The sequence below is a fragment of the Tauraco erythrolophus genome, chromosome 1, assembly GCF_009769465.1.
Source record: "Tauraco erythrolophus isolate bTauEry1 chromosome 1, bTauEry1.pri, whole genome shotgun sequence".
In the NCBI taxonomy this organism is placed as follows: domain Eukaryota; kingdom Metazoa; phylum Chordata; class Aves; order Musophagiformes; family Musophagidae; genus Tauraco; species Tauraco erythrolophus.
This window is the reverse complement of record NC_141465.1, coordinates 69765815-69793560: the sequence shown is the minus strand read 5'-3', so window position 1 is coordinate 69793560 and position 27746 is coordinate 69765815. Positions and strand designations below refer to the sequence as shown.

Sequence of the window (27746 nt, the reverse complement as noted above, 5' to 3'; positions counted from 1 at the left end):
TGACGCAGCTGCTCACTCTCTCCCCCTCCCACCCCCCTCTGCAATGGAATGAGGAGGAGAATGAAAAAAACATCATAGGTCAAAATAGAGACAGTTTAATGAGAGAGACAGAAAGTAATAAAAATAAACAATGATAATAAAAGAACATACAAAATAAGGGATGCACAATACAATCACTCACCACCCACTGACCAATGTCCAGGCCGTTCCTGAGCAGCAGTCGCACTGCCCTCAGTGGACTCCCCAGGTTATATACTGAGCATGACATTATATGGTATGGAATATCCTATTGGTCAGTTGGGGTGAGTTGTCCTGGCTGTGCTCCCGCCCCTCTTATTGTGCACCCGGTAGAGCATAGGAGGCTGAAAGCCTTTGACTGCTTAGCAACAACTAAAAACATCAGTGTAGTATCAGTATTGTTCTCATACTAAATCCAAAACCATGGCACTATACCAGCTACTGAGAAGAAAATTAGCTCTACTAAAAATATCAATGCAGAACCAGCACTGTTCTCACACTAAATCTGAAAATGTAGCACTGTTCCAGTCACCAAGAAGTAGTCACTAGCTCTGTCCCAGCCGAAACCAGGACACAAGGGTACAGTTTTTACCAGTCCAACTGCATTAGCCTCTAAAATCTAAAAGGCACGTCTTCAGTTGATGTCCTGTCTTGTGTCATGATAACAAATGAGATGGAGAATCTTAATGGCAGTATTAGCTTGTAACTTAGGTTGTCTTGATGGATGACACTCGGGATACAGCATATGGTTGTCTTGTATGGGAAGGAGTTGACCTTGCCTTGGAGAAGCATTTTTCGTATACACAGGGTTCTTGATGTCTGTGGTAACAGAAAAGGAGAAACAGAAGCAGCATAGAGGAAAAAAGGGAGGTGACAATGTGTAAACAGTGAAATTTCTGTTCATGGAGGACCAGGTTGTGCCTACTAAATAAGGGAATTTTTTTTTTTATACACAGATTTTCAGTGTCTTCTGTGGAATTCAGATCTCAATGAAAACTGATCTTTCTATTCACAAAGAGAACTTTTGATTTTAAACTTCAGCTCTTTCTATAAATTCCTCCAGATGAACAAAGTACAGTGAATCTAGAAATTTTTGTATCCATATAGCTTTAAGTCTGAAACTCAATGATTAATACTTTTATTACAACTCTGATTAATTTGACCCAGACAGCTGGCTAATTGCATGAAGCAATGGATGTGTAAATATTCTTTACATGACATTCAAAATGAAAAAATGCAAATGTCAGGATGCTCAGATTTTGTTTGTTAAATTTTCTCATATTTTTATGTCTTCTTTTCTGCCTCGTTTGAGGAAAAGAGAAAACAGTCTTTCCTAGTTAGAAAGGAAGAAGTCTTGACTGACTCTATTGAGCCCAGGTTTTATTCACATTTACACAAACAGCCTATTTTTCTCGTGAGGTCCTTTGTCTTCGGTGTCACACTTTTCATATGATCTTTTATGTGTCGCGGAGCCGTTCGAGTTCTGCAGGCACGGTCGGCCGCTCTTGTTTCAGAGCCTGATCTCTTAAACAGTCTTTGTACTTTCTCCCGGGCCGCGCTTCACGCATGGGAGAACCTCTGGGTAAAACCCACTGAGCAGCTACGTCATTGTTTTCTTTTGTGTCTTGCCTTAAAACTTGGCTTTGTTATGATTTCTCCGTGACCCTTCAGAGTAACTAGGTAGCTGTTGTACCACTCTCTTATTATGCTAATTGTAATTATGGCCCCGTGTACTCCTCAGTTCACTGTGTGAGCAGCTTGGCGTTTCGCCAGGGTTCAGCTGCCATTTTGTACTGCCGGGAGCCTGACATTTTATCATCTCCTCCGCGACTTGGCTGCTGCTACCTTTCTCCACTGCCTTCACCTCACGGGGGATCACCTCGAGGGAAGAAGGTGCTCTTGTTTCGCTGCTGCCCCTGAACGCAACGGCTCTGCTGGCTTGTTGGAGCTGCCATTGGGATCACTGCTGGCACGGCTGGCGAAGGTCTGCAAGAGCTGGAAGTTGCACTCTTGCCTTTCCGGTCCTTGGCAAACGTCTGTCACTAGAAAGACGCGAAGAGCGTTATGTTGGAAAGATTGACTAGGGTTGCAGGAGGGTTGTGAGAACAGGCATCCGTCTTGCAGCATTGCCAGGGCAATTCCATGTGGCCCCAGCTGCAGACCATCCTGGAGTTCCTTTTGGTGTAACATGCCATGCTAGAGACACCCATAATGCAACTTTCTCTTCGATTTTTGTCTCGTGCCTCTGTTCCCTGTTGCTGTGAGTGAAGGGAAGAGAGCTGGGACTGTATGTGGCAGCCTGGGATCTGGAAAGACAAAGCTTCGTCACCTGGCTCTGTGTGTCCTCACCACCTGAGCCGATAATGAGAGCTGGGTGTCTGGGGGCCATGAATAGTCAATATTGTCAAGAGTAACTTTTACTTTTTGTTCTGGATTCTGATAAATGCATTATGGCCCCTCCATGATGACTTGATATTAATGAAAGTATTAATTAAAAACTGACCAGCTAACCCATGTTTTTACTTTCCTGTGGAGAAGTGAGAAGTGTGTATTGCAGAGGTTGGGGTCTTTTGAATAGTGGAGTATACTGAGTCTCAGTTACAGCTGCCTTGCTCTTGTCACTGCTACTCCTGGTTTGTCATATATTTTTCTATTTTCTCTGATAACATGCTCCTACTGTAGACTCTACAGGACAGACAAGATAAAACCTACCTTTTACATTTTGTTAAGTTTTATTACAGGCATTTTCTGTGTGGATTTGTGCTGTAGGTGTCTGCATACTTTCTGGCATTAGTGTTGGGAACTTTCTAGACAACAATTTTCAGATGCTATTTTATATTCCCCGTGTTAATTCCCTGTCTCAGGTCAGGTTGAATAGATTTCTTGGATACCTGTGTTGGGTTAGCTTATCTTGATAGGCAAGTGATGGCAGAGTTAAATGAGCTGTATGAACCCAGCTGGTTATATTTTAAAAGAAGACAGAGCGAATCTATTGTGTTAGATTTCCCTCTTGCAAGGTTTTTTTTGCAATCTTAGAGAGTTTTTCTGTGTAGACCGGGAAGGATTGAGATACTACTGAGTAGCCCACTTGTAACTTGGTTGTCAGACAATTAGTAAAGTCAATAGTCGATATACTCCTTGATCTGCAGAGGTTTATCAGAGAAGCAGAATGAGATGTCAGGTCATTAATTTCTTGTAGTCCTGAAGAAGTCACATCATTTTTCTGTTATCTCAAAAAAAGTCACCCTTGAACTAAGTATGGATTTAGAACTAACACCTTCCTCCCGGTTGGTTGTGTCTGTATGGACTAGGAAAGATTGCCAGAGTTACTGGAAGTTTATAGTTAGTTCCAGAGTTCAAGTTTTGGTTTGGATTTTGAAAAAGATGATTCTTTTCAGTTTGAAATAAAAATAACTGGGGAGAAAACTCTAATGAGGCTGGCCTGTGTGTTGAGGCCAGTTATCATTAATGAAGAAGCTTAGCTTAGATCAAGGTTGCTGGAACATATTTTACCTAGTTTTATTGGATTTTGTCTATGTTTCGATGATTTGAAAAAAATCATGAAAGTGAATCATGGATACTGAGCTCCTCCTAAATTATTTGAGCACTTCTGACCAGTGCCAAGTCTCTTAAAGAAAGCCCAGGAACAATCTTAAGATTTTTGGCCCCTTCTAATTCGTTATGTGGGAGGAGATTGAAAATCTTGGTCCTTTGTGAGAGGAAGTTAATAACTTTTAGTTGTGTTAGCTAAGGATAGCTATTAAACACTTCTGTGTAACGTGAGACTAATGTTTCTTTTGAACCAGCTACTGGAGGAAGTGCAAGAATTCTTGTCACCAGGGAAAGTCAAGGAGAGAGCACAGGTTATTCCAATTACCAAAAAGATGCCTCCCAAGTGACTTGGCTGCTGGATCCCTATTATATCTGCAGAGAAGATGCAGGCATAATCTTCGTCATCTTTCTCCCAAACCTCATTTAGACAGCAGCCTAGCTAGACATCAGATTAGAAAGTTTTTTGTTCTCTTTTTTTTTTTCCTAAGTGCTTAGGGAGAGATAAAGGTCAGTTTTTATGTGCTGACTCAGAGAAGTATACTTAAACTGTTTCTAATCCTGTCGTGCCAGGCCATGGACAAAACTTGTTTACAGACGTGTTTCCTGTATCCAGCTCTCTTGGCAAAAAGCTGCTGCTGCTTTACTGTATGCTGCAGAGTGAATAAAAGACAGGGGATGTATTCACACTATGGTATGGTCCCTTTCCTCCCTGTTGTTGCAGAGGTCCTTATTCCAGGTGATACTAACAGAGGTTTTGCCACCTCCTTCAAATGCGAGAAGTAGCCAAAGATTTTTAGCATCATTGTGGGGAGTGCTGCTGTTCTTGCTGCTTTCGGATACATCAGAAAGAGATGTATATATGCGTAGGAGCATTTTCCTTCTGAACATTGCCATAGTGCTGTGATTTGATGCCAGGATTAGATTTCTTTGGTACTTAATCTGCCTTGAGTTTGAGTGAAGGCATGCATGCCTGGGATTTGCTTTTGCTTTTTTAAAATTTTTATTATTATTTGGAGGTTTTTGGGTCTCATAGTTTTTTTTTTCCAGCTGACAATCAGCAAAGATATTTAGGCTGAGACATCTTCTCATGTGTCCACAGCTGATTTGATCATAGAATGGTTTGGGTTGGAAGGGACCTCAAAGATCATCTAGTTCCAACCCCTCTGCCATGGGCAGGGAAACCCTCCACTACACCAGGTTGCCCAAAGCCTCATCCAACCTGGCCTTGAACACTTCCAGGGATGGGGCATCTACAACTTCTCTGGGAAACCTGTTCCACTGCCTCACCACCCTCTGAGTGAAAAATTTCTTCCTTATATCTAATCTAAATCTCTCCTCTTTCAGTTTAAATCCATTGCTCCTTGTCCTATCACTACACGCCCTTGTAAAAAGTCCCTCTCCAGCTTTCTTGTAGCCCCCCTTTAGGTACTGGAAAGCTGCTCTAAGATCACCCCGGAGCCTTCTCTTCTCCAGGCTGAACAGCCCCAACTCTCTCAGCCTGTCTTCATAGGAGAGGTGCTCCAGCCCTCTGATCATCTTCAGGACCCTCCTCTGGACCCGCTCCAGCAGCTCCATGTCCTTCTTGTGTTGGGGACTCCAGAGCTGAACACAGTATTCCAGGTGGGGTCTCATGAGAGCAGAGTAGAGGGACAGAATCACCTCTCTCGACCTGTTGGCCACGCTGCTTTGGATGCAGCCCAGAATACGGTTGGCTTTCTGGGCTGCCAGCGCACATTGCTGGCTCCTGTTGAGCTTCTCATCCACCAGCACTCCCAAGTCCTTTTCCTCAGGGCTGCTCTCAATCCATTCTCCGCCCAGCCTGTACTTGTGCTTGAGATTGCCCCGACCCACATGCAGGACCTTGCACTTGGCCTTGTTGAAGTTCATGAGGATCTCACAGGCCCACCTCTCCAGCCTGTCAAGGTCCCTCTGGATGGCATCCCTTCCCTCCAGCGTGTCCACAACACCACACAACTTGGTGTCATCTGCAAACTTGCTGAGGGTGCACTCGATCCCACTGTCCAGGTCACCAACAAAGATGTTAAATAGCATTGGCCCCAGTACTGACCCCTGAGGAACACCGCTTCAAACTAGCATTTGAAGTACTCTAGCTTTGTAGGTATTGATTGAACTATCATCTGTGCCTTAAGAGTTGAATATAAACTAGAGAGGGATACTGATGCAATAAAAGCTTGTCACTTTATTGATTTTAACATTAGAAAAAAAAAATGTGTTAGTTTTTCTAGGGACATTTTAAGTCTGTTTCATTCTGAGGGAAATGACATTGTCATCTACATTCTGTCACTTTTAAAGTCACAGGTTTTGGTTGATTGCAGTCCATTTGGAAGAATATTTGACAGACTTTACTTACTGAGTCAGTTCACAGGAAGAGTGAAGAGGTCAAGACTGCTTCCATGAATTCTGAAAATAAGAGGTCAAGATACTTGGTTGTCATTACACTTTTTGGAAGGGTTGTCATAATACACATTGGTAATGTCATTGAGATCAAAACATACTACAACTGCTTTAAATATTGGGATATATCTAAATTCAGGTCGTAAAATGATTGTGTTGATACCTGTGGTATCTTTATGAGGCTAGATAAGGTTGACCTTGAGGGCTTTTGTCATGTCTGTGTGAGAAATCTCAGAAAACAGAGTCAAGCAATAGCTGCTTCTCCTTTGGGGCTCTTTCACACAGGATGTGAGAGGTGACCCTATTTGTATAATGTGTTTGGGTTCATTATTAAAGAGGTAGTTGTTGGCTCTGATGCCTGTAGCGTGTTGACAAGCGAATTCCTAGTGAAACAGAAGATCTGACACCTAAATGAGAGTCTGCTGTCCAAGCAGCAGCTGTGGAAAACATTTTGGGTTTTGTCGTCATTGTTATGATTTAAAAGATACGATGTGATAAATGTGGCATTTTTTTAAAATGTGTACCTCAATAGGTCATTCACACTCTTGCTGTCTTGAAGGTAGAATATGGAGCAAGTAAAGACTGTAGTATTTGCATAGTAAGAGGAGTCTCTTGCTATGAACTTGTGATACCAGTGCTTCTCCTGGATGATGGGTGCTGTTCTTGCTACTGTGTTGTTAATATTCAGATGAAGCCTACCAGGTTCACATCTTGTGCCGAAATTAGCTTATTCAATGGCTGAAAAGGAACACTTGGTTTGAATAGTATTCAGTCCCTCTCTTATCAGGGTCTTTCTTTTTCTTTCATTTTCTTTCCTGTCATTTAATCAGATTGTAGCAGGAAAATAGGTATTGTCTACCCAGCATTTGCAGATCAAACACTATTGAAAGATCTTTCAACAGCCTGGGAGATGAAAATGACAATTTTGTCTTCTAAACCTTTTGGGAGCGTTTCAATATACCAATCTTAATTTACTAAATATATCTCTTCTGGGTCTCTAATTGTATCCAGCCAACTTCCTGCTACTGTATTGTCGCTGAGATTCACTCTACCTGATTGAGGTGCTTGGTGAGAGACCCGCGAGTTGATAATGGGACCGGTGAGCTTTTCTAGAATAAGTTATTATTTCCAGTTCCATTCATGGGGCCGAAAGAAGCTGCCTCAAGCCTTTGGGCTTCTGGAAATTTGGAGTTAGTTTACAAGAATGATAATTTAAATATTGACAAATATAGCTGCTCTTGGAATATAGAATTAGTTTAATTTTATGCTCAAACATTTTTTGCACTGTTTGGTTTTGCCTTTAATTCCTTTGACCTAACCTTTCCAGAATAATCTCTTTCCCTATCTTATTTGCCCAGTTTCCAATAATGACCTCACCCAAGGTTTACCACAATAGTTAATAATTAGCTTTCTGAGATAACCACTTAAATTCTAGAGCTACGCATTATGTCCTGTCTTTCGCTCTTTTGATGTACTGTATAACGTGACAGGATCTAAATGTCAGCAGGTTTAACATTTGATTCACATTAATGTAATTACCTGCAGTGCTTGGACAAACAAAACTGAAACTCTTTCATCCTCAGATCTGAGACTTTTTCTCATCTTTGAAGATAAGACTCAAGGTTGGCTTTTGAAACTGCCCACTAAAAGTGGCTTTGTCTGAGTTTATGTAACAGACTTTGCAACAGTACATTTTAATGCATTTGGAGTTGCCTCAGTCACACCAATTGCGCACCGATAATGAGCAGAATTTGAAAAATGTGCTCTCCAGCGAGAAGCCGTATAGTTGATCAGGTGATGGCAGTCTTGCTTGTGTCCCATGTCCTTCTCTAGCAGGAGGTCCCAATGATGGATGTTTTGTGATGTCCAAACCACAGCTCTGATTACTAAGGTGGTTCCAGCTCTGCCTAAAACACACGTGAAGAGCTGCAGTCCTGCTGCCTCCTGTCTGTGCTGTCATTCATGCTTATCTGCTATTTCTGTATCCTGGTTTACACCCATGCTGACTTTGCTTCATGTTTTCTTGTTTCTATGTAAAATTTGACAAGGCTGCACCTTATCACTGTTGTTCCTTTCCCTCCTCTAGAAAGCCATGACAGTAACTGTCATTCATTCTGAATGAAGAAAGCTGCTGTGTTTAGAGCTTTCTGTAATAAATTTAAGCTATTGCCGTGGTGACTTTTGATTGTCTGGAAGATGTTTAGAAACTGTGGGTGATATTAGGGCAGTAGCCACCATCTTTTTTGAGGCTCTTTATTGTTTTTGGAAAGGTTATTACATCAAGCTTTCACCAAGATGAAGATCTACAGAACTGTGTTTTACGTTAATTTTTATTGTGTTATAGTGAAATACAGAAGAGTCTTGAAGAGCAAGAAGCTTGACTTAAAGTTTTTATTTTTCTATGTTAGCTTTTCAAAACTGAAAGGTATTGTAGGAAACTATGAGGTTGTGCATTAAGTAGTAACGGTGAGACTATGCAGTACTGAATCCAGTAATTACTGTCATAAGCACTGTAACCAAACCAGTCCTGTTTTGTATGCAAAAATAATTGACATGGCAAGACAAGAGGAATTTTTCCAGGGTGTATTGATTTTAATTTGACAGAAGTTACCTAAAGCTACCAATAATTCACAAAGAAAATGTATCTTCACCATTTCAGAGAGTCAGTGCTGTTTAATTTGAAGAATCTTTGTAGATTTTGCCATGGACAGTACTTTTATCAATAGTGAAAAGATAAACATGCAAGATGCTGAGCACCATACCTTGGCCTTCTCTACACAGGGGCTTCAAGGAATGCAAATGGTAAAGCTGTTGTGTCTGTCTTCCCAAGAGATCATAATCTTCTCAGCCTCCGCTGAGCAAAGCTTTGTCTCTCTCCCCTACCTCTCACTAATAGCCAAGGAACGCTGATCAGGTAAACATCTGTGGGGTCCTTTTTCATAACGTGCCCCCTTGTGAGACACTCTATATACTTGCTTATTTGTTTAGATCTGCTTTGACTAATGGATGATGTGGAAAGTTGATTGAATGATTGTTGACATCAGCTTTACACTCTCTTACCTACTAAACTTCACAGGTATGAGATAAGTTACAGAAACTCCTTCATTTTTCCTTATTAATAATTCTGTTGTCTTGCAGCTGTTATTTATGTGTTTATCCCATTGTCCTGGTTTCAGCTGGGAAGACAAGCTAAGACTTTGAGGAAGCTTTTGGGGTTTGGAGGGGGATTGGGTGGTTGCTTGACTGAAAACAGTGAGCTGTCATAATCCATATTTTCATCAGAATGGCATCTGATAATGTGTCACATAACACATAGTGGTGAGCTGTAAGTTAAGTAGCTGTTTGAAGTTCTGTTCATTCCTTACAAATCTACAGGTGTGGTCTGTCACTGGAATCTTTAATTGCACACATCTGCACAGTGGTACTGTAGTTCACTCTCCACGTTTACAGGTGTTACGGCTTGGATTCAGCTTCCTTGATTATTCCTGTTGTGTATGTCCATGGTGCACAGTCTGTATTTTCAAATTATGGGAAAGCCAGGCTGTTTCTCAGTCTCTTGCCCCATCACCTTCCAAAAAAGCTTGCTTTGTTTTGAGAAGTCCCTGACTTTTAGTTAATCAAAGTCTCTCTCAGAGGTTTTTGCCCTCTTTTCGGTAATTCAAGTGGCATTGCCAAGAGATTTTCTGGCTCCTTTTTGTATTAATATTAGCTTTGTGCTTTAGAGTAGGGGTATTGATTTTGTGATTCCCGTTTTGGAAAAAAGCCAAGTCGCGTATCATACAGCTCTGCATCTTTAAAGGCAATACTGGTTCTTGCTTACTTGATCCCTTTCTGTCAAAGCCTGAAGATTGCATCTCTTTTGATGAAGGATCGGAGTCAGAGAGTTCTTCTGAGCATTTTTAAATGTTGTGTGTAGACTGTAGCTATTAAGAGCTAAAATAGTTTCTGTCTTTGTGCTACGTTCCATCGTCAGGATTGTTCAAGGTGACACCCTTTCCTGAAGAAAGTTACACGTTGATCATTTGTACCCTATCAGCTTTAAAACGCTGCTACTTTGATGTCTGTGTGTGAGAATAAACCATAAGATGACATGATAGCCCTTCCACTTTCAGAGAACCTGTAGATATAGGATGTTTGTAAGGTCCTTAGCTGCATAACCACAGCTGTTGCGAACATCTAGTATCTTAAAGAGAAGTTAGCATGATGCTTCTCTGAGGCAGTATTTGTTCTACTTTCTTTATGAAGAATCAAAATCCATCAGCTATTTTTCAACATGTTTTTATAGCTGATTTTGCAATGTAAGAGTCGTTATCACCATTTTAAATCTATTGGCCCTTCATATGCCTTGGGTTGCTTCTTGATGTGAAGTTGCAAAGGAGTTATGTGAACGTAATGTTTGTAAAATGCTTTGAAGAAAAGCTCTACAGTAGGTTTTTATTACTACCAGAGACAAAGTGAGCAGGAGTGGCTTAATGTTGGACTGTTCATTTCCCAAGAGATGGCTTTGTTTTGAAGAGTGTGCATTATCAATTGGGTTTGAGACAAAATTATCTTATTTCAATCTTGAATATAAATAAAGTGGCAAACTTTCTACCTTGAGATTATTTGCATGAGACGTTTGTAAAAGAGCAGAGCAGTTATGGTACTATCTTGGCTCTGTTCTTAGCTTGTGTTTAATGGAACGTTTATTTAATGTATTTGGTTTGTACTATCCAAAGGTATTTTGAATCCAATCCATTCAAACATCCTTATGTATATAGCAATATTTTTTATATCTATATGATATGTAGATATATAGGAGATATTTATTTGGGAAATATATATATATTTGAGATCCATATTTGAGATATATATATTGCTCTTCTACAGATAAAATCAGTTTCAGCATGTAAATAAAAAGTGGCCTGCATTCAGAAATGGTGACGTTTTATTAGAATTTGGTTCACAAACAGCTCAATCTATCACATATAAAAGAACTGACTTTTTTAAAATAGTGCTTTAAATATTTCTTGAATCATTTTTATTTCCAGCCTGTATCTGCATCATAAACTGATAAGTGGTTTTACAGGGGAAGGAAAAAAAAAAAATAGTAGTGAGCTGTTTGGCAATTCTCAAGCTACTACTATTTCCTTGTGAGTCAGAGGAGAAGACGGGGAGCTGCGTCACTCAAATGGAAATTCGACTTCAGCTCGCTAAGCGGGGGACAGCTTCAGGGACACCGATGTCCTCCCATGGTCCGTTGTGTCCCTTGCCCTTGGAGTGGGTCATCGCTCCCACCCAGCAGCCATGTTTTGACAGAGCGAGGGTTTGGTGGTGTCAGCACAGCGCGCCTTCGGGAGCCGGGGCTTTCTGAAACAGCTGCTGTCGGCGGAGGGGCACGGGGCACTGCGTCCCTGCGGCCTTGAGCGGGCCACCTCGCTCCGTGCAGCTGCGAAAGCTTCGGGCTCCTGCCTGGCACTTGCGGAAATCGTTGTGGAATTTGCTGATTCTGCCAGACGCGAGCTAAAGGCTTGTTCCCAAGTGGTGCGTCCCATCGGTACAGCTGTTGGTTACGAAAAACGTGCAGGGGCTTTCATCCGTAATAATAGAGCTTTGTTGAAGTATTGCAAGCTCAAAATATTCCGAGTAATACTATCATCCAGTAACTCCTTGCTTAGCCTATAGGGAGCTTTTGTCCCCCCATGCTTCGGTTAAAATGTTCATTTATTGTCGTCACTTATGTCAGAGGTAGGGAGGGAGAGAGGCTGAATTTTCCCTGGGTACTGTCAGTAAGGATTAGCTGAGTTGTTGGGCAGTGCTTTCAAAATATTCTGACCTATTTACACAACAAAACTGATTAGAACAAAACAAACAGTTCTGGTCAGTGGCTGTATGCTGTATTGTGGCAGCTATGTTTGGCAGTGGGTTTTCTCCTCGTTTTTCCAATGTAGACAAAACCTGAATGCTACAGAAACCGTAAGCATTACAAGCAGATAATACCCTTACTGAATAGCTTGATTCTCCTGTTGCCTGTTGGGGAAAGGGGACAGTTTGGCCGTAATTCAGTTGGAACAAATGCTTATGAAGCAACTGACAAGAAAGTATATGAGTGTATTTATCATTTTGCCATGCAGGGTAATAAATAATTGCATCATTTCCAGCAAGCCGCAGTATATACCTGCGAGATGGTGGATCTCTCTCCAAGGTGTAATCTCTGCAAAGAAGCATTAAATAGGGAATTGTGACAGACTGTAAGAATTGTTGGTTTCCTGCTTGGCTTTTATTTTTTTGTTTTGTAACAAGCACAGTGGATACTTGCAATTACCTCCTTGTTTTGATGTGATATCCCCTAAGGAATGAAGTGACATAAATGTTTCATTTTAGCTATTCAGACAACCATTCCATATTTCCTGGGTCACAAATTTTTGGCAGTTTGGAGGATAAAATTGCCTGACACTCAAGATAAGAATTATCTCTTTCTATCTTGCATCTGGAACTCAGATTCTGAGAATACTAAAAAGAAGTCTTTTAAAACTTGTCTCTTTTTTTCTTATTCCATTTAGTGATAGTCCCAATGCTCTCCATGAGGTGGAAAAGTGGTTACCACGACTGCACTCGGTTGTCATAGGACCTGGCTTAGGTAGAGATGAAGTTCTACTTGAGAACGCTAAGGTAATATATATACTGATATTTTATTCCGTGTCTTTATGTTGGATTTTATTTCTGATCTTTTGCATGGTTACACAATTCTTTTTGATTAGAGTTACTAAATAACAAATTTAGTAAACTATTGTTGTCTGAAAATCACAGCTGTTAGTCATGGTCTTAATTGATAAACTGTAAGCATCCCTCTGAACTTCAGGCACCTATATGGTTGTTTTGATTTGATTTTTGTTTTGATTGTGAAAATTGCTAATTAAGAAATAGATGTTGGCATCTCTAGATAAAGGGCTGTGTGTTTTGTTAGGTGCAAAAAAAATGAGAACTCAAATTCATATTTCATATGCACCTGAACTGTAAGAACATAAATATGCATTTGAATTCCTAATTCAGGAAATTAGGAATTATGTCAGGAGAGATACTAAAGAAGAGGGACTGTGTCCTTCTTCAGTGAGAAATAATACTCTTAATTGTGAAATGTTTTAGATTTCTACTCTGGATAAAGAGGTAACCTTATTTCTGTGAAGCCTTAGTGGAGATCTGAAAACGGGAGCTTAGAGAGTTCTGTAGTCCAAATAATATACAATAATATAAAGCAGTCTTCCAGATTGTGTCTTGTATTACTGTCAACACGTCTTTGTACATTCAAAATATATATTTCAGTCTAATGTCAATCTAATTTAGTACAATTGAATTTTTTTCATGATAAGTATTGCTGAAATAATCGGTAGTACTAACAAATGGAATTAATATAGTTTACAGAAATGTTGATGGTTACACAGTGAAATTGCATAACAGAGGAGACAAGACACTGGAGACCACACTATCCAAGTCGTTTGGAATACCTTGAGAGCTATGGAGGGTGGTTTTGCTAGGCTTTTGTTAGAGAAAGTTGCTATTGAAGCTCTTCACTTTAACTCTCCTGCTTCTGAAAAATGTTTGGATTATGATATAGAGGTGCAAGGCTAATAAAGAGCATGGATTCACAAAGAAAGAAAAAAGAAATTTATTACAGCTGATCAAGAAATTAAATTCTATTCTGAATAAAAAAAATCCAGTAGATATTTTATTTGGTTTTTAAAACATTTTTTCAAAATTGCTTTCACAGAAAAAAATATTTGGGCAATGATTTTTTTTATTTTTTTTTTTTTCTAAAGGAAGAGGATCTTTGAACAAGAGTTAGCAGGACTCATTGAAAGAGCTTTAAACTAGATTTGAAGGGGGAACGGGATAAAACCAGGCTCGCTAGACATAAGCCTGAGACAGCACACCAATGTTTGAGGGACGATATGCTAGTGATGTCCTTTGGTCTGCCATCTCAGTGGAGGCAGGGGATGTAGATCCATGCAGCAGCAGAGACGCAGGATTATTGATGTGTTAGAAACCTTGGAAGCACCTGAGAAGAGTCACAAAGGAGTTGGGGCTTCTTCCCCCAAAAAAGTGACGGGATCAACAGCCCAACTGAAGTGTATCTCCATCAATGCATGCAGCATGGGCAACAAATGGGAGGAGTTGGAAGCCATTGTGCAGCAGGAAAACTAAGATACAGTTCCCATCACAGAAACATGGTGAGATGACTTGCACAATGGAAGTGCTGCAATGGATGGCTATAAACCCATCAAAGGAATAGGCAAGGAAGGAGTGGGAGTGGGGTAGCCCTGTATGTTGGGGAGTGTTTTGATTGTGTAGAGCTTAATGATAGTGACTATAGGGTTGAGTACTTACGGGTAAGAATCAAGGGGAAGGCCTGCAAGGCAGATGATGGTGGGAGTCAGTTATAGACCACCCAGCCAGGATGAAGAGGCAGACAAAATACTGTATAAGCAGCTGGGAGAAGTCTCACAGTCACTAGCCCTTGTTCTCATGGGGGACTTCAGCTTCACCAGATGTCTGCTGGAAACACAGTACAGCAGAGAAGAAACAGTCCAGGAGGTTCCTGGAGTGTGTGGAAGAGAACTTCCTGACACAGCTGGCGAGTGAGCCAACTAAGGAAGGCACCTTGCTGGACTTGCTGTTTGTGAACAGAGAAGGACTTGTGGGTGATGTGATGGTTGGAGGGCATCTTGGGCACAGCGATTGTGGAGAAGTAAGGAGGTGAGTCAGCAGAGCTGCCACCTTGGACTTGTGGAGGGCAGACTTTGGCCTGTTCAGGAGCCTGCTTGCCAGAGTCCCTTGGGAGGTAGTCCTGAAGGGCAAAGGAGTTCAAGAAGGCTGGGCATTCTTCAAGAGGGAAATCTTAAAGGCCCTCCCCATGTGCTGAAAGACAAGCCGATGGGGAAGAAGACTGGCCAGGCTGAACAGGGAGCTATGGCTGGAACTCAGAGGAGGGGAAAAATGAGAGTTTATGACCTTTGGAAGAAGGGGCAGGTAACTCAGGAGGACTAAAAGGATGCCGTGAGGTTGTGCAGGGAGAAAATTAGAAAGGCCAAAGCCCAACTAGAACTTAATCTGGCTACTGCCACAAAAGACAACAAAAAATGTTTCTATAAATACATTAGCAACAAAAGGAGGGCTAAGGAGAATCTCCATCCTTTCTTGGATGCCGGAGTAAACATAGTAACAAAGGATGAGGGGGAAAAAAAGCCTTTTTTGCCTTGGTCTTTAATAGTAAGACCAGTTGTTCTCTGGGTACCCACCCCCCTGAGCTGGAAGACAGGGATGGGGAGCAGAATGAAGCCCCCATAATCCAAGGGGAAATGATTAGCCACCTGCTACACCACTTAGACACACACAAGTCTATGGTGCCAGATGGGATCCACCCAAGGGTACTAAGGAGCTGGTGGAAGTGCTCACCAACCCACTTTCCATTGTTTATCAGCAGTCCTGGCTAATGGGGGAGGTCTCAGTTGACTGGAGGTTAGCAAATGTGACACCCATCTACAAGAAGGCCCAGAAGGAGGATCCAGGGAACTACAGGCTTGACAGTCTGACCTCGGTGATGGAGAAGGTTATGGAGCAAATAATCTTGAGTGCCATCACACAGCATGTGCAGGACAACCAGATCATCAGGCCCAGCCAGCAGGGATTTATGAAAGGCAGACCCTGCTTGACTAAACTGATCTCAAGATGTCCCACTTAGTAGATGAGGGAAAGGCTGTGGATGTTGTCTACCTACACTTTAGTAGAGGCTTTGACACCGTTTCCCTCAAAATTTTCCTGGAGAAACTAGGTGCTCATAGCTTGGACGGACATGTGCTTCTCTGGGTAAAAAACTGGCTAGATGGCTGGGCCCAAAGAGTGGTGGTGAATGGGGTTAAATTGAGTTGGCAGACAGTCATGAGTGGTGTTCCCCAGGGCTCAGTATTGGGACCAGTTCTGTTTAATATCTGTATCAATGATCTGAATGAGAGGATCAAGTGCATCCTCAGTAAGTTTGCAGACGACACCAAGTTGGGCAGGAGTGTTGATCTGTTTGAGGATAGGAAGACTCTACAGAGGGATCTGGACAGGCTAGATGGATGGTCTGAGGCCAACTGTATGAGGTTCAACAAGGCCAAATGTCAGGTCTTGCACTTTGGTCACCACAACCCCATGCAACACTACGGGCTTGGGGAAGAGTGGCTGGAAAGCTGCCTGGTGGAAAAGGACCTGGGCGTGTTGGTCGGCAGGCTGCTGAATATGAGCCAGCAGTGTGCCCAGGTGGCCAAGGCAGACAGTAGCATCCTGGCTCGTATCAGAAATAGTGTGGCCAGCAGGACTAGGGAAGTGACTCTCCCCTTGTACTTGACACTGATGAGGCTGCACATTGAATACTGTGTTCAGTTCTTGGCCTCCCACTATAAGAAACACTGAGGTGCTGGAGCGTGTCCGAAGAAGAGCAGTGAAGCTGGTGAAGGGTCTAGAGCACAGATCTTAGGAGGAGCAGCTGAGGGAACTGGAGTTATTTAGACTGGAGGAAAGGAGGCTGAGGGGAGACCTTATCACTCTCTACAACTACCTGAAAGGAGGTTGTAGCAAGGTGGATGTCAGTCTCTTCTCCCAAGTAACAAGTGATAGGACAAGAGGAAATGGCCTCAAGTTGTGCCATGGGAGGTTTAGATTGGATGTTAGGAAAAATTTCTTCCCCAAAAGGGTTGTCAAGCACTGGAAGCACTGAAACAGGCTGCCCAGGGAAGTGGTGAAGTCACCATCCCTGGAGGTACTTAAAAGACATGTGTATGTGGTGCTTAGGGACATAGTTTAGTGGTGGACTTGGCAGTGCTAGATCACCGGTTCGACCTGGTGGTCTTAAAAGGCTTTTCTAACCTGAATGATACTATGATTCTGTGAAAACAATTTTAAACAAAAGAAAATAAGAATTCATTTAGAATATCTAAAATATGTAACATAAGCTTCTGTTATATCAGATTTATAAATATGTCAATGTGCTTATTCTTATTACAGAAGTATCTGTAAGATTCCTTGATTGTACTTTTTTTTTTTTTCATCATTGCTGAAAATAATTTTGCTTTCTTAGTGAATTACAAAGCATAGCTTTACTTCAGCCTGGCTGTCTTGCATGAGCTAGCTTAAATAAACAAACCCAGCCCATGAAGACAAGGTGTTTGGAAGTTACTTCATACTAAAATCTCAAACCGTGTTCATATGAGCTGTGGATCCGACCTCATTAATTTCAAGTCACGTTAAAGCTCAAATTATTTGTCTTCACTGCAATTATTTAGGTGTTCATTAGTTACCCAGTGTTGTTTTTTTTAATCCAACTGCTATAATCTTCTAAACTCTTTTGTCGGCCAAAGCTTTAATGAGTGCATGTAACTGGGGACGAGTGAACCCTGGTTGCCTGCTTGAGGAAGGCTGGTGCCTCTCTGTGTTGAAGAAAAGCTGAGTCTCCCTCTTGCTTCAACAGTGAATTTTAAGCTTTCTATCATTCTTCACCTTCAAGAAAAAAAGCAAGTGATGATAACATTGCTATTTTAAACTTTTATAGGAGGCTGGCTTTTTATATAATTTTCTGTCTTCCCTTTAAGCTAACCACAGCATGCTGTCATATGAATGCAAGGCTGAGATGTAGATAGTTGTCTTCTTTCTGGTCAGGGTTTTATATCAGAGTGGCATTGAGGATGGGAGAGAGTCTCCCCTCTTCCTCCTCCTGCCCCATTAAAGTGCTGAGGTGTAGTGGTCTGTCACCTCTCTGAAGCTGTTCTGACGTCGATTCTTGTCAGTATTGTGCCAACACATTGCCAACGATTGTGCTTGTCCAAACAGTCACGTGTTTGGGCTGCTTCTCTCTTCTGAGCTTTGAGAGATTACGATACTAATGCAGTAACCTGCAATTTCTGGTCTACGGCCCATGAGCAGTGTTTTGTTGTGGAATAGCCCGAGTACTTGTTGACCAGATGGTCCATCTTCTCTTTCCAGACCAGACAGTGCCTTACTTCCTCAGCATCTTTACTATATCACATGCCTCGCTCATGCGTAATGCCTGTCGTGCGTGCACTGTGGCATTTTAGCTCGTTTTAACAGTGTGATGGAAAAGCAGCACCTTGTGATCAGTTTCCTTTGGTGTTTTGCTTTTTTTTCCCCCTTGAGAGTGTAGTGATACTCTTTGAATACATACTTAGCGGCTTCCTGTGATTGTCTGGTTTGGGCTGTAATTCTATTTACAAGTCCTGTTATAAGAACCCACTCTACAAGTTATATCCCTCTCTTATATGCCACTTGTGTGGGTCTGTGCCAGAACCTTCAGATGCTGTTCCTCAGTTGCCTAGGTGAGGGCTGATGCTCTGTCAGAACTTTCTAGCCATAAGTTTGCAGGACCAGGAGCTGCGGCTTCAGAAAAATCTCCAAAAGAAAGCATCCGTTGTGTCCTAATAGCTGTGCAGGTGGATCCTGTGCACATGTGGCAAACCCAGTCTTGGCCTGGTTAGACCCTCCAACTCCGGAGCAAATAAGCAGTCCAGGCCATTTGTTTTCAAGAAAAAGGATGAAAAGCTTGTTTCTGCTCCCCTTCTCAGCTCTGGAGTGTGCAGGCTGAAGCGTCTCTGCTCCCCATTCTGCTTCAAATTTCTGAGATGCTGTTACCACATCCAGTGTGGAACCTGACCACTAGAGCCAGCTTCCTTGTAGGCAACATCAAGCCATCTGTTTTTCCCTTTCAGTGTCTGTGATGATTCTGGACAGAGACAACAGTGCCATTATCTCCCCTAGTTCACATCAGTTGGTGTGCTGCTGCTGGTGGTTTAGACTGTGAGAAAGAGTTTCTCTGCCATGTGGAAGCAAGGCCAAAGTCCCTACGACTGTCCTCTGTCAGTGCTTAGAAGCAGCATGTTTCCAAAGCTATTGGATGTTCTTTTTTTCACTCAGCCGCAATATTATGTCCCTGTCGTACCTACCCACCACAGCGTTCTTCACTGAGCTGTTCCAGGGACGTTTGCACTTCTGGACTTACTCTGATCTGATTTTTCTTGTAGCCTGAGGCTTGGAAGTAGGGAAATTCCCACCTCTGCCATCAAGAGCTGTTCCTCAGGTTTGTGAGGGAACCACGTTCCTCTCCTGCAGGGTGGTGAGTGCAGCTTGCAAGAGGACTTTGGGAATAATACTATATTCCTTACATAGCCCTTTGGGAGAGGAGACGATGCTGCCTAATGCTTCAGGGTCTTCTGCATTCTGCTGCTCCCCAGCAGGTAGGAAATTACACACTTAGCTGTGTCCTGTGTCAGTTTCCAGCCTCTTGTCATCTCCTCCTACTCTGTCTGACATGAGTGTAATATTCCTGTCAAATTTTCTGCTTCTGAGTTTGGTGATTTTTCTATTGGGTATGTTACTGTCGTTGTGATTAAATGAACTGATACAGAATTGTTGGTGGAATAGTAGTTACTACTGAGGTCAGGTAGAGAAAAGCATTCATCTTTATGAAGAGCCCTGCCCCTTAACTGAAGTAAGACTTTGACATTGGAATCATCACTGGGTTCCTTGCCTTTTTGGCTGGAGTGGTAGCACCGAATCCTGAATTCCACCACTACAGTCTTGCTTTGTTTTGATTTGCAGCAGCAAAGTTAGATTGATGTTTTCAGCAGAGCATGCTTGCTTCCCTCCTGTAAGAGAGGTAATAATTAATAGCAAGAATGGCTCTGTGTGACTCAGATTACATGGTAGAAGCGAGTGGGTTCTCAAACCACACACTTGTTCCTTTTGCTCAATTCTCAGTCTTTGTTTTAGCTCCAAGAAAACATCCTGAATACCAGCCTGCGTTCTTCTTTTGGCTGGGCCCCTGCCTAGCTGCTGTTTCTGCCCGTGGCTGTTGCAGATTCTCTTCCACCAGCCCCCTCCCCTTGCAACGCTACCATCAGCCAGTCATTTGTCCTTAAAGATCTCTGCTATCTGTTGGGATATAAATTTCAGAAATTTTATTTTTCACCCCTAGCGACATCATCTTAAGGTTATGTGGAAATGTCTTGGCTGTAGTGAACGTCTAGCAAAGGGTGGGAGAAGTTTGGGCTGTTGTCATGGATCACCTCCATTGAGTGTACCCAGAGAGAGCCCATTTGAAATTTTGTTTCAAATGGATTCTCAGTTCCACTTTGACTGAGGTGTCAGCCTTTCTGTGTTTGTTTTTGGTTAGTTGAATTACTTTCTTGCTTTCAAGCCTCATACCTTCAGGAACTGGGCAACACTTCCCAGCCTTAATAAGTTGTGAAGAAGAGACTAGCTGCTTAAGTACACTATCTGCACTAGTTTTTGCAGGCTCGAAAGGACTACGGAGTACAGAGCTGCCTTTTGTTGTCAGAGCAGTCTGTTAAAGGTAAATCCACTGCTATAGGCTTTCAGAGGCATTTTCCTTCTGCTACTGAGCAGCCCCCTGGGTTCTGTTTGTGCCAAGAATAAGACATCTGAGAAGCATTCCAGGCTAACGCTGCAGTGAATAGGTTGGTAGTACTGTCTGTGGTACCTACCACCATGTATGAACGTGAACAACAGGATGTGTCAACTCTTTGGAATCACTGCTCTTGTCGACTCAAGTTGGCAGAAAAATTATTTACCAGAAACTTAATTATTCACTATGTGTCATGTGCGCTTTTACTTCCTGCCCGGTTTATGTCCTCTGGAGATTTCTGCTGTGGGGATTCGGCAGTTCATAGGGAAATGAAGTAGCAGCAACGAGGACATGCTGCCTTCTGTTCTCATTCTTCAGTTAGGAGGAGGTGAGATGGATGGGATCTTGGGTCACAGCAAAAAACAGAGGGCACGCATGTGCACCGGATGTGAGAATGTGAGTGTGAACTGTATTCTCTCAGCCCTCACCTAACGTCCAAGATTGATGCATATACCACAAGCAGTATCCAGTGGAAAACTACTCTCTCACTAGCCAAGCCTCATTGCTTTCAAACAGCCCAATGAGAGTCAGAATTTGTGGATGTCTTTCAGCTAAGATGAGGCAGTTGCTGGGATAGGATGCAGTTCTTTCTGTGTGGTGCTGGTACTGGTGTGAATAAAACTTGGGAATGCCTGCTTGAGGCAGAGAGATCCTCTTGGCTGCGCAGAGAAGTGTTGCTGCTTGTGCTTAGAATTATTAGTATTCTGTGGCTTCCTCGCAAATGTCTTGATTAGAAAAGCAGTGTTTGAAAATATGCTAACAGGACCTTAAATGCAGGTTTATGCAGCTTGCAAGCAGAATTTATTTTCTAATACATGTAATGGATCTGGATGAAAGTCATTCACAGTGAAGTGGGATGTTTATTTGCTTTCGGTGTGTAGGCTTATATTGTTGCTTAACTTGATTTTGATACTTAAATGCATTTGTAAGCAAAACGCTGGAATTGGATACCTTTTCAACTCTTTCTGAGCATCATTCAGCTAGAAACCCTAAAAAGAAATTGGCAGTGATAAATTCCAGAACTCATTTTAAGTTTATGTTTATTTATTTTATTTTAAGACAAAATGCCAGCAGCTGACCGTGAATATCTTAAGCCACATCTAACGTTAACATAATCAACATAAACTGGAACCTTGTAGAGTTTGCTTTGTGAGTGCAAACGTTCAGTGGATGAGACACCATGAGAAAACTTAGTGCTTTTATTTATTCTGATTTAGATTTTTTTACTTTGGATTGGAGTAAACAGGATTGTTGCTTAAACTGGATTTGGATGTGTTTAGAGATGGAAGTGTATAAATATAGCTTATCAAGTGGTGCCTGGTTGATCATGAAATGAGAGGGAACAGCTAAAAATGAGTACTCTGGTTTTTTGCATAACTAGGACAGTATTTCTGAGGCTTTGCTTTGTTTCCGTGTGTTACTTATGTTCAGGCATTACTTTTTATTATGTCATTTCTTTTAAGAATTTAGCATATGGTTGAGGTAGATATTAAGAAATTGTTAGCTGCAGTTTTCCTCTAAGTTTGGCAGCAAGTGATCACCTTTGAATTCAAAGAGGGAATCTACAAGTAGATCATTCTAATATTATTTTTCTTAATGTCGAAGAGATCAGTTTTTATTAGCTGCCATCTACAGCATCTTCAGCTTTGTCAGTTGCAACAACAGCTTTTAACATTTCCCAAAGCACTTAATGAGCTTAATGATGTAGCAGGGTACTCTTTAGGGTCCTTATCACCCTCTGCCTGGCTTAAATGAAGAATTTTCCTGTGCACCTGAAAATCTGTTTTGGAAAACAGGGCCTAGCATGTGGTACTACAGTTAAAAGACAAAAGATGCAGTTAAATTGAATGAAGCATAAACCATGAGATACACAAGCTATTTCTTTCAAAGGAATGATATTTGTCTCTGTTATGTGACTCTTCATTCAAGTAGTACGAGTGGTGGTCAGTAGTTAATCATTTCTTACGTGAGGTTTGAGAGCTTAGCAGAGTGATTAGTGAGTTAGTGATAGTTACGCATACAGGAATATATAAAGTAAAACTGAGGCAATTTAAATCATAAAATCATAGAACAGTTTGTGTTGGAAGGGACCTCAAAGATCATCTAGTTCCAACCCCCACTATGGGCAGGGATGCATTCCACTAGACCAGGTTGTCAAAGCCTCATCCCACCTGGCCTTGAACATCTCCAGGGATGGAGCATCCGCGGCTTCTCTGGGCAACCTGTTCCAGCACCTCACCACCCTCAGAGTGAAGAATTTCCTCCTTACGTTTAATCTAAATCTGCCCTCTTTCAGTTTAAAGCCATTTCCCGTTGTCCTGTCACTACACGCCCTTGCAAAAAGTCCCTCTCCAGCTTTCTTGTAGGCCCCTTTAGGTGCTGGAAGGCTGCAATAAGATCACCCTGGAGCCTTCTCTTCTCCGGGCTGAACAACCCCATCTTCATAGCAGAGGTGCTCCAGCCCTCGAATCATCTTCGTGGCCCTCCTCTGGACCTGCTCCAGTAGCTCCATGACCTTCTTTTGTTGGGGCCCCAGAACTGAATGCAGTACTCCAGGTGGGGTCTCACAAGAGTGGAGGAGGGGGCAAGAATTAGGCTAGTTAAAAGTGATTAATATTTTGTTCAAAAAGTGAGATTTTGGTTGACGTTGCTGAATTTTGAAAGGAGGATGAGTTCTTGGATCAGTTTGTGGGAACTAAAGAAAGCATATTTCAGAGTTAACTGCATGCTTCCATCAGTAGGTAAATTAAAAAACAAAGCCAAAACAAACAAACAAAAAAAACCACACAAAAAAACCCTTCAAAATCAGTTACTGAAAATATGGCTCTAATGTGAAGAATCTCAATCAGTGGAACTCCATTTTTAGCTTTTTTTAAAACTTCCTCTATCAAATATATTCTATTTAGGGGAGCTTCTCTCCCTGCCAACCCTGACTGTAGCCTTTAGCACAGCCTGGGCTTGGGATATTTGCCTGCCTCTAGCTGTGCAAGATTACAAACTTCTGCTTGCCAAGCCCATTTTCCAGGCATCTCCGTCACAGAGCTGCATCCTGACCTCTATTGCTTCTGAGTCCCTGCTAACTCTGCATTTATCCAGACTTGAAGCAAGGAATGCAGAAATGCTTCCTAGGGCTTTCCATGCCTATTTGTGGGAATTGATTTGCCGTGTGTTGGGGTGGAACTTATTTTTTCCTCCTGGGCACCTTGGGGAGGAGAGCGTGCAGAAGTGCTTCTAGTTGCAGCATTTATGGGGAAATTTTGTCTATTTCTTCCCTTTTATCTGTCTATTCCAGACAAAACCATCGATTCAGGATTGTTGGATGAGAGTAGCATCCATGCGGAAAATACAAGCGATTATAGGTAGCATTTCAACAGCAGTTTCTGATCCTAGCTTTCAGTAGAGGATTCTTTGTAAAAGGGGGTGCCACTCCATTTGATTATTTAAGATTGTATGAAGCGTAACCAGTGCCAGGTTATGCACATTTGCATATCTCTGCCAAAGCAGGAGCAAGTCTCTCTGGCTGCCTGGAGTCTGGCGACTCCAGCTTAGTCAGCCAGGAGCCCCAGTCAGTCCAGTGCTGTCAAATCAGTAGCATGGACTGGAGCAGTGGAGCTAAACCTCACTCTCAGTCACCTTAATGTAACCAGCATTCTAGAAAGTAGAGTTTGAGCTTTTGGAGAATGGTCCTTTCAACGTCTCCTGGACTATGGGCTATGCCTTTGAGTACCTTGCCAGAGCATCCCAGCATGGGATGGCATTGACTTGCTCTGCAGGCCTCAGCTGACTGGAGTTCCAGATGTGTGAACAAACACAGGCACGATGTTTCCCTGGCAAGGCACACAGTGCCCAGGTGCCAAGGAGGTCTGGCAGTTGTCTGGTTGGACAAGTGAGGATGTTACCCTCTTTTAGGAATCCAGTTATTGACAACTCGTACGGGTGCAAACTCTTGTTTAAAGGACCTCACCTGCTTAGCAGCTCTCCTAAGATATTTTAACTTTACTTTGGAATGTCTAGCAGAAGATTTAATTACATGCTTGGCATTTGCACGTTGCAGTAGAGTGCACTTGAAGGTGGGCTTGAAGGCAAGGTTATACTGCTTCCTAAAAAGTTTAGATGTTATCATGGTCAATGCTGTCCATCATTATGGCATGCTGAAGCTTGAACAACTTTTTGAGCACATGGGTAAGGAATTTTGTGAAGACTAGGCCAAGACATGACTCTTGAAGGGCCCTAGGAAATGCAGTGTTCGTTGCTGGTGTCAGTAAAGCAAACTTTGCCTCCAGTATCTTTCCTTTGCAAAGTAGGAAGATGACAATGTGATGCATCCTTAGTGAAAATTAATTACTGTTGTAGGGTAAATGTTGCTATTGTGGTTCTCTGTTTATTTCATTAAAATTCAATCTTTTATTAAAACCACTGGTTCTAATTTCCTGATTCTTCCCTCTACAAACACCGCATGCCAAAGTTATTGTGTAGCTAAACCAGTTCATCAGGGAAAACACGAGTAGTGATACAACTAATAATATATTAAAAGTCATTGCAGGCGCTCTGTTTCCAATCCACATCTAATTAAAAAAGCTGAAAAGTATATCTAAGTCAGATGTGGGCAAAACTGCACTTAATTGTCTTTTCCAAGGAGCCATGGAGAACCAGCTTGTATTCTGTTGTATGCAGGCAGAGTAAATAGGATTACGTGTGTTATTGCTGGCTCATGGAGCAAGTGCAGGCTGAGGCAGAGTTTTGCAAGAGGCTGTGGGTGCTTGTTGTGGGTGCACCACCTGCTCTCTGCTCTGGGTGCCTCAGGGTGGCTGCTCTGTGGAGACTTCCATGGCTGATTAGATACCCTTTGATGGTACTTAAGAGCTCCATAGCAATGTATTCCTCCCTCACATGTTCCCCTGTTCCCCTCCTCGCTGTTTTTTTGCAGGCGATGTCTCATGCTGGCTCGTCTAGGCCCGTTCCCTTTTTTCCGTAATAATTGTGGAAGTGTGCAAGAGTCCTGGATGTCCGTGTTAGCGCAGTGCAGGTGAATCTTGTGTTTCATAGCATAGCCACAGGCTATAAACTGTATCATGGTTTTGTGCTTTACTGTGCTCTCTTTCAGCAGTAGGCTGTCCATTCATTCCTTCAAGCTTCTTCCTCCTGCAGTACTTTCCAGCCTGAATGATTCTGATTTTGTGTGTGTGGTGTTCTGGTTTCAGTGTGTTGCAGGTTTTCTGTTTTGTTTTGGGTTTGTTTTGTTTGCTGGGTTTTTTTGGGGGAAAAAAAAAGGTTGGAATTTGTTTTGGGGAATCTATTTTAAAATTCCTCTTTGAAAGTTGGGGCTTAGAACATGGATTTCTACTGAAATGAATGCGTTGTGTTTCAAGGAATAGCTTCTGTGATAATAAAAGAATTAAAACACATACATTCATTGCTTTTACTTTGTAGATTTTGCTTATTACAGTAAAGGGTAACCTTTAAACAGATAGACCACTGGTTTCTCCTGTAACACAACTTCTTTTTCAGTTCTTATGGAGTAGATATAAGCTAGGAGATTGCTTGTATACAAGTTCTAGATACCCAGTCAGAACAAAGATTTTTCAGGAAATTGTATATTTCAAGAGTAGAGTGGGAATAGATTCAGGTTAATTTTACCCCCTCTGGCTCTTCTCCCCTTAACCACCTCCAACAAAAATTGCAATTACTGCAATATTATTTTGAGCATTCCTAAATGTCAAGTATTTGGTGCTGCTAACAAATGATAACTATGTGGGACGTTGTCCCATACAGCACCTTCATGGGATGTGTGAATCCCAGGTTATTTCCTCTTTGGCTTATTTAGGATAGAAACTTAAACTTTGATCTTCAGTTACTAGGAAAGGAAACTGTTGTTACAGATTTGTTCTAGCTTGAGTCCTGAAGTCTTGTAATATAGTTCATCGTCACTGATTTTAGTCACAGTGGGCTGGAACCTGTTGCCCTTTTCTCATCCAAATGTTGTGGGGTGTAGAATCACTGTTTCAGAGAACCTCCAAGTATTTAGTCAGCTGATACAAAGCAGAATATCTCTAGCAAGAGGGTGCCCAAACCCCCATTATTAGGACTCTCTACATGAAAGTTAGGAGTCTGAAATTTGGGTCTGGTTGTGAATGTTGCAGAGAAAGGATCCAAATTTCAGTCTTTGATATCTTAGCTAACCAGTGTGGCTGTAGGTCATGAGATTGGATGACAGCAATGTGTCACTCTCCCCTCTTCGTTGTTCTGTCTGCTTTGTGACTAGGCCAAGGTTGCCCTGTGAGTCCAGTCTTTCATTTCTGGATGTCCTCAAGTGCTTAGGAATCAAGTGGAGGAAGTGCTCCTGCCTTGGTCTGAATCAAGCTGAAGCATTGCTGTTGTAGTATACTATATTCTGTGCACAGAAAGATAGTCCACTGGGATATCTTGGAGCTAGAATCTTTGAAATCTAAACATTCAAAATGCCCTTTGAAGGGAAGAGGTGATGTCTTGGGTTTATCATTGATACCGATACGTGTTCCTATTCATTCATGTGATTGGTATTTGGATTTCAGGTCTTGTCTTTAGTAACATTTCTCAGTGGTTTTAATCGGCAATGTTCTTTTCCAAATCCTTTCCCATATAAATAATGGTTATATGGGATATCACTGAACAGATGGTTCTTGTTCATACACAGAGTCCTATCAGAAACAGTTAAATAGGTTTTGGTGTGAAAGTAGAGTTAGTCTGAGCTGTATTAATTGGGCAATTAACAGCGAAGGTTCTTCTGTATGCTACAAGTATTAACCAGGAAAGTCCATGCCAAATATCAAGCTACAGATTCAGCTGAATATTGATTTTTTGCTTCCAGGAGCAAAATATTCTTTATAGAGGATGTTGCCATTATTGCTCTAAACCTCTCTTACAAAAGTTGGTTTGTTGTTTTTTTTATACAGTATCTGCAGTAACAGAGTGTTTAAAAGCGGGCTTCATCTCACCTAATTCTTGGTGTCTAAAAATAAAGCACTAAAGTGTCTTTGCTCACTCTGCAATAGCTGAGGAGGGACAAGTATGTCTGTTGGTAATTCATCCCACCCTAAATGCAGTGTCTAAGCTGCGTGGGATGAATTGCTCTCCAGTGGTGAGCCATTTGACCTTTAAATGGCAGCAGGTGAGATGGGTCCAGTCCACAATCAATAGGAAGCAGAGGTTCTGCAATGAATGGTGTGTCCTTCAAATGGGTGGTTGTCTTACGGGGGTTCTCTTATCTCTGTAACTGCTCTGTTACGGTTGCCAGATTACCCCCTCCCTCCCCAGAACTTCCTTTCTGAGG

The 27746-nt window shown here is 42.0% G+C and overlaps 1 protein-coding gene across 1 annotated transcript in view; it reads left to right on the top strand.

Annotated features, from left to right (window-relative positions):
- Positions 1 to 27746, top strand: part of NAXD (NAD(P)HX dehydratase) — a 53431-nt gene that overhangs the window by 10231 nt on the left and 15454 nt on the right. The window contains exon 6 of the mRNA XM_086610823.1: positions 12528 to 12636. Within this exon, the coding sequence (XP_086466949.1) occupies positions 12528 to 12636 (109 nt within the window). The remainder of the gene's footprint in view (positions 1 to 12527; positions 12637 to 27746) is intronic.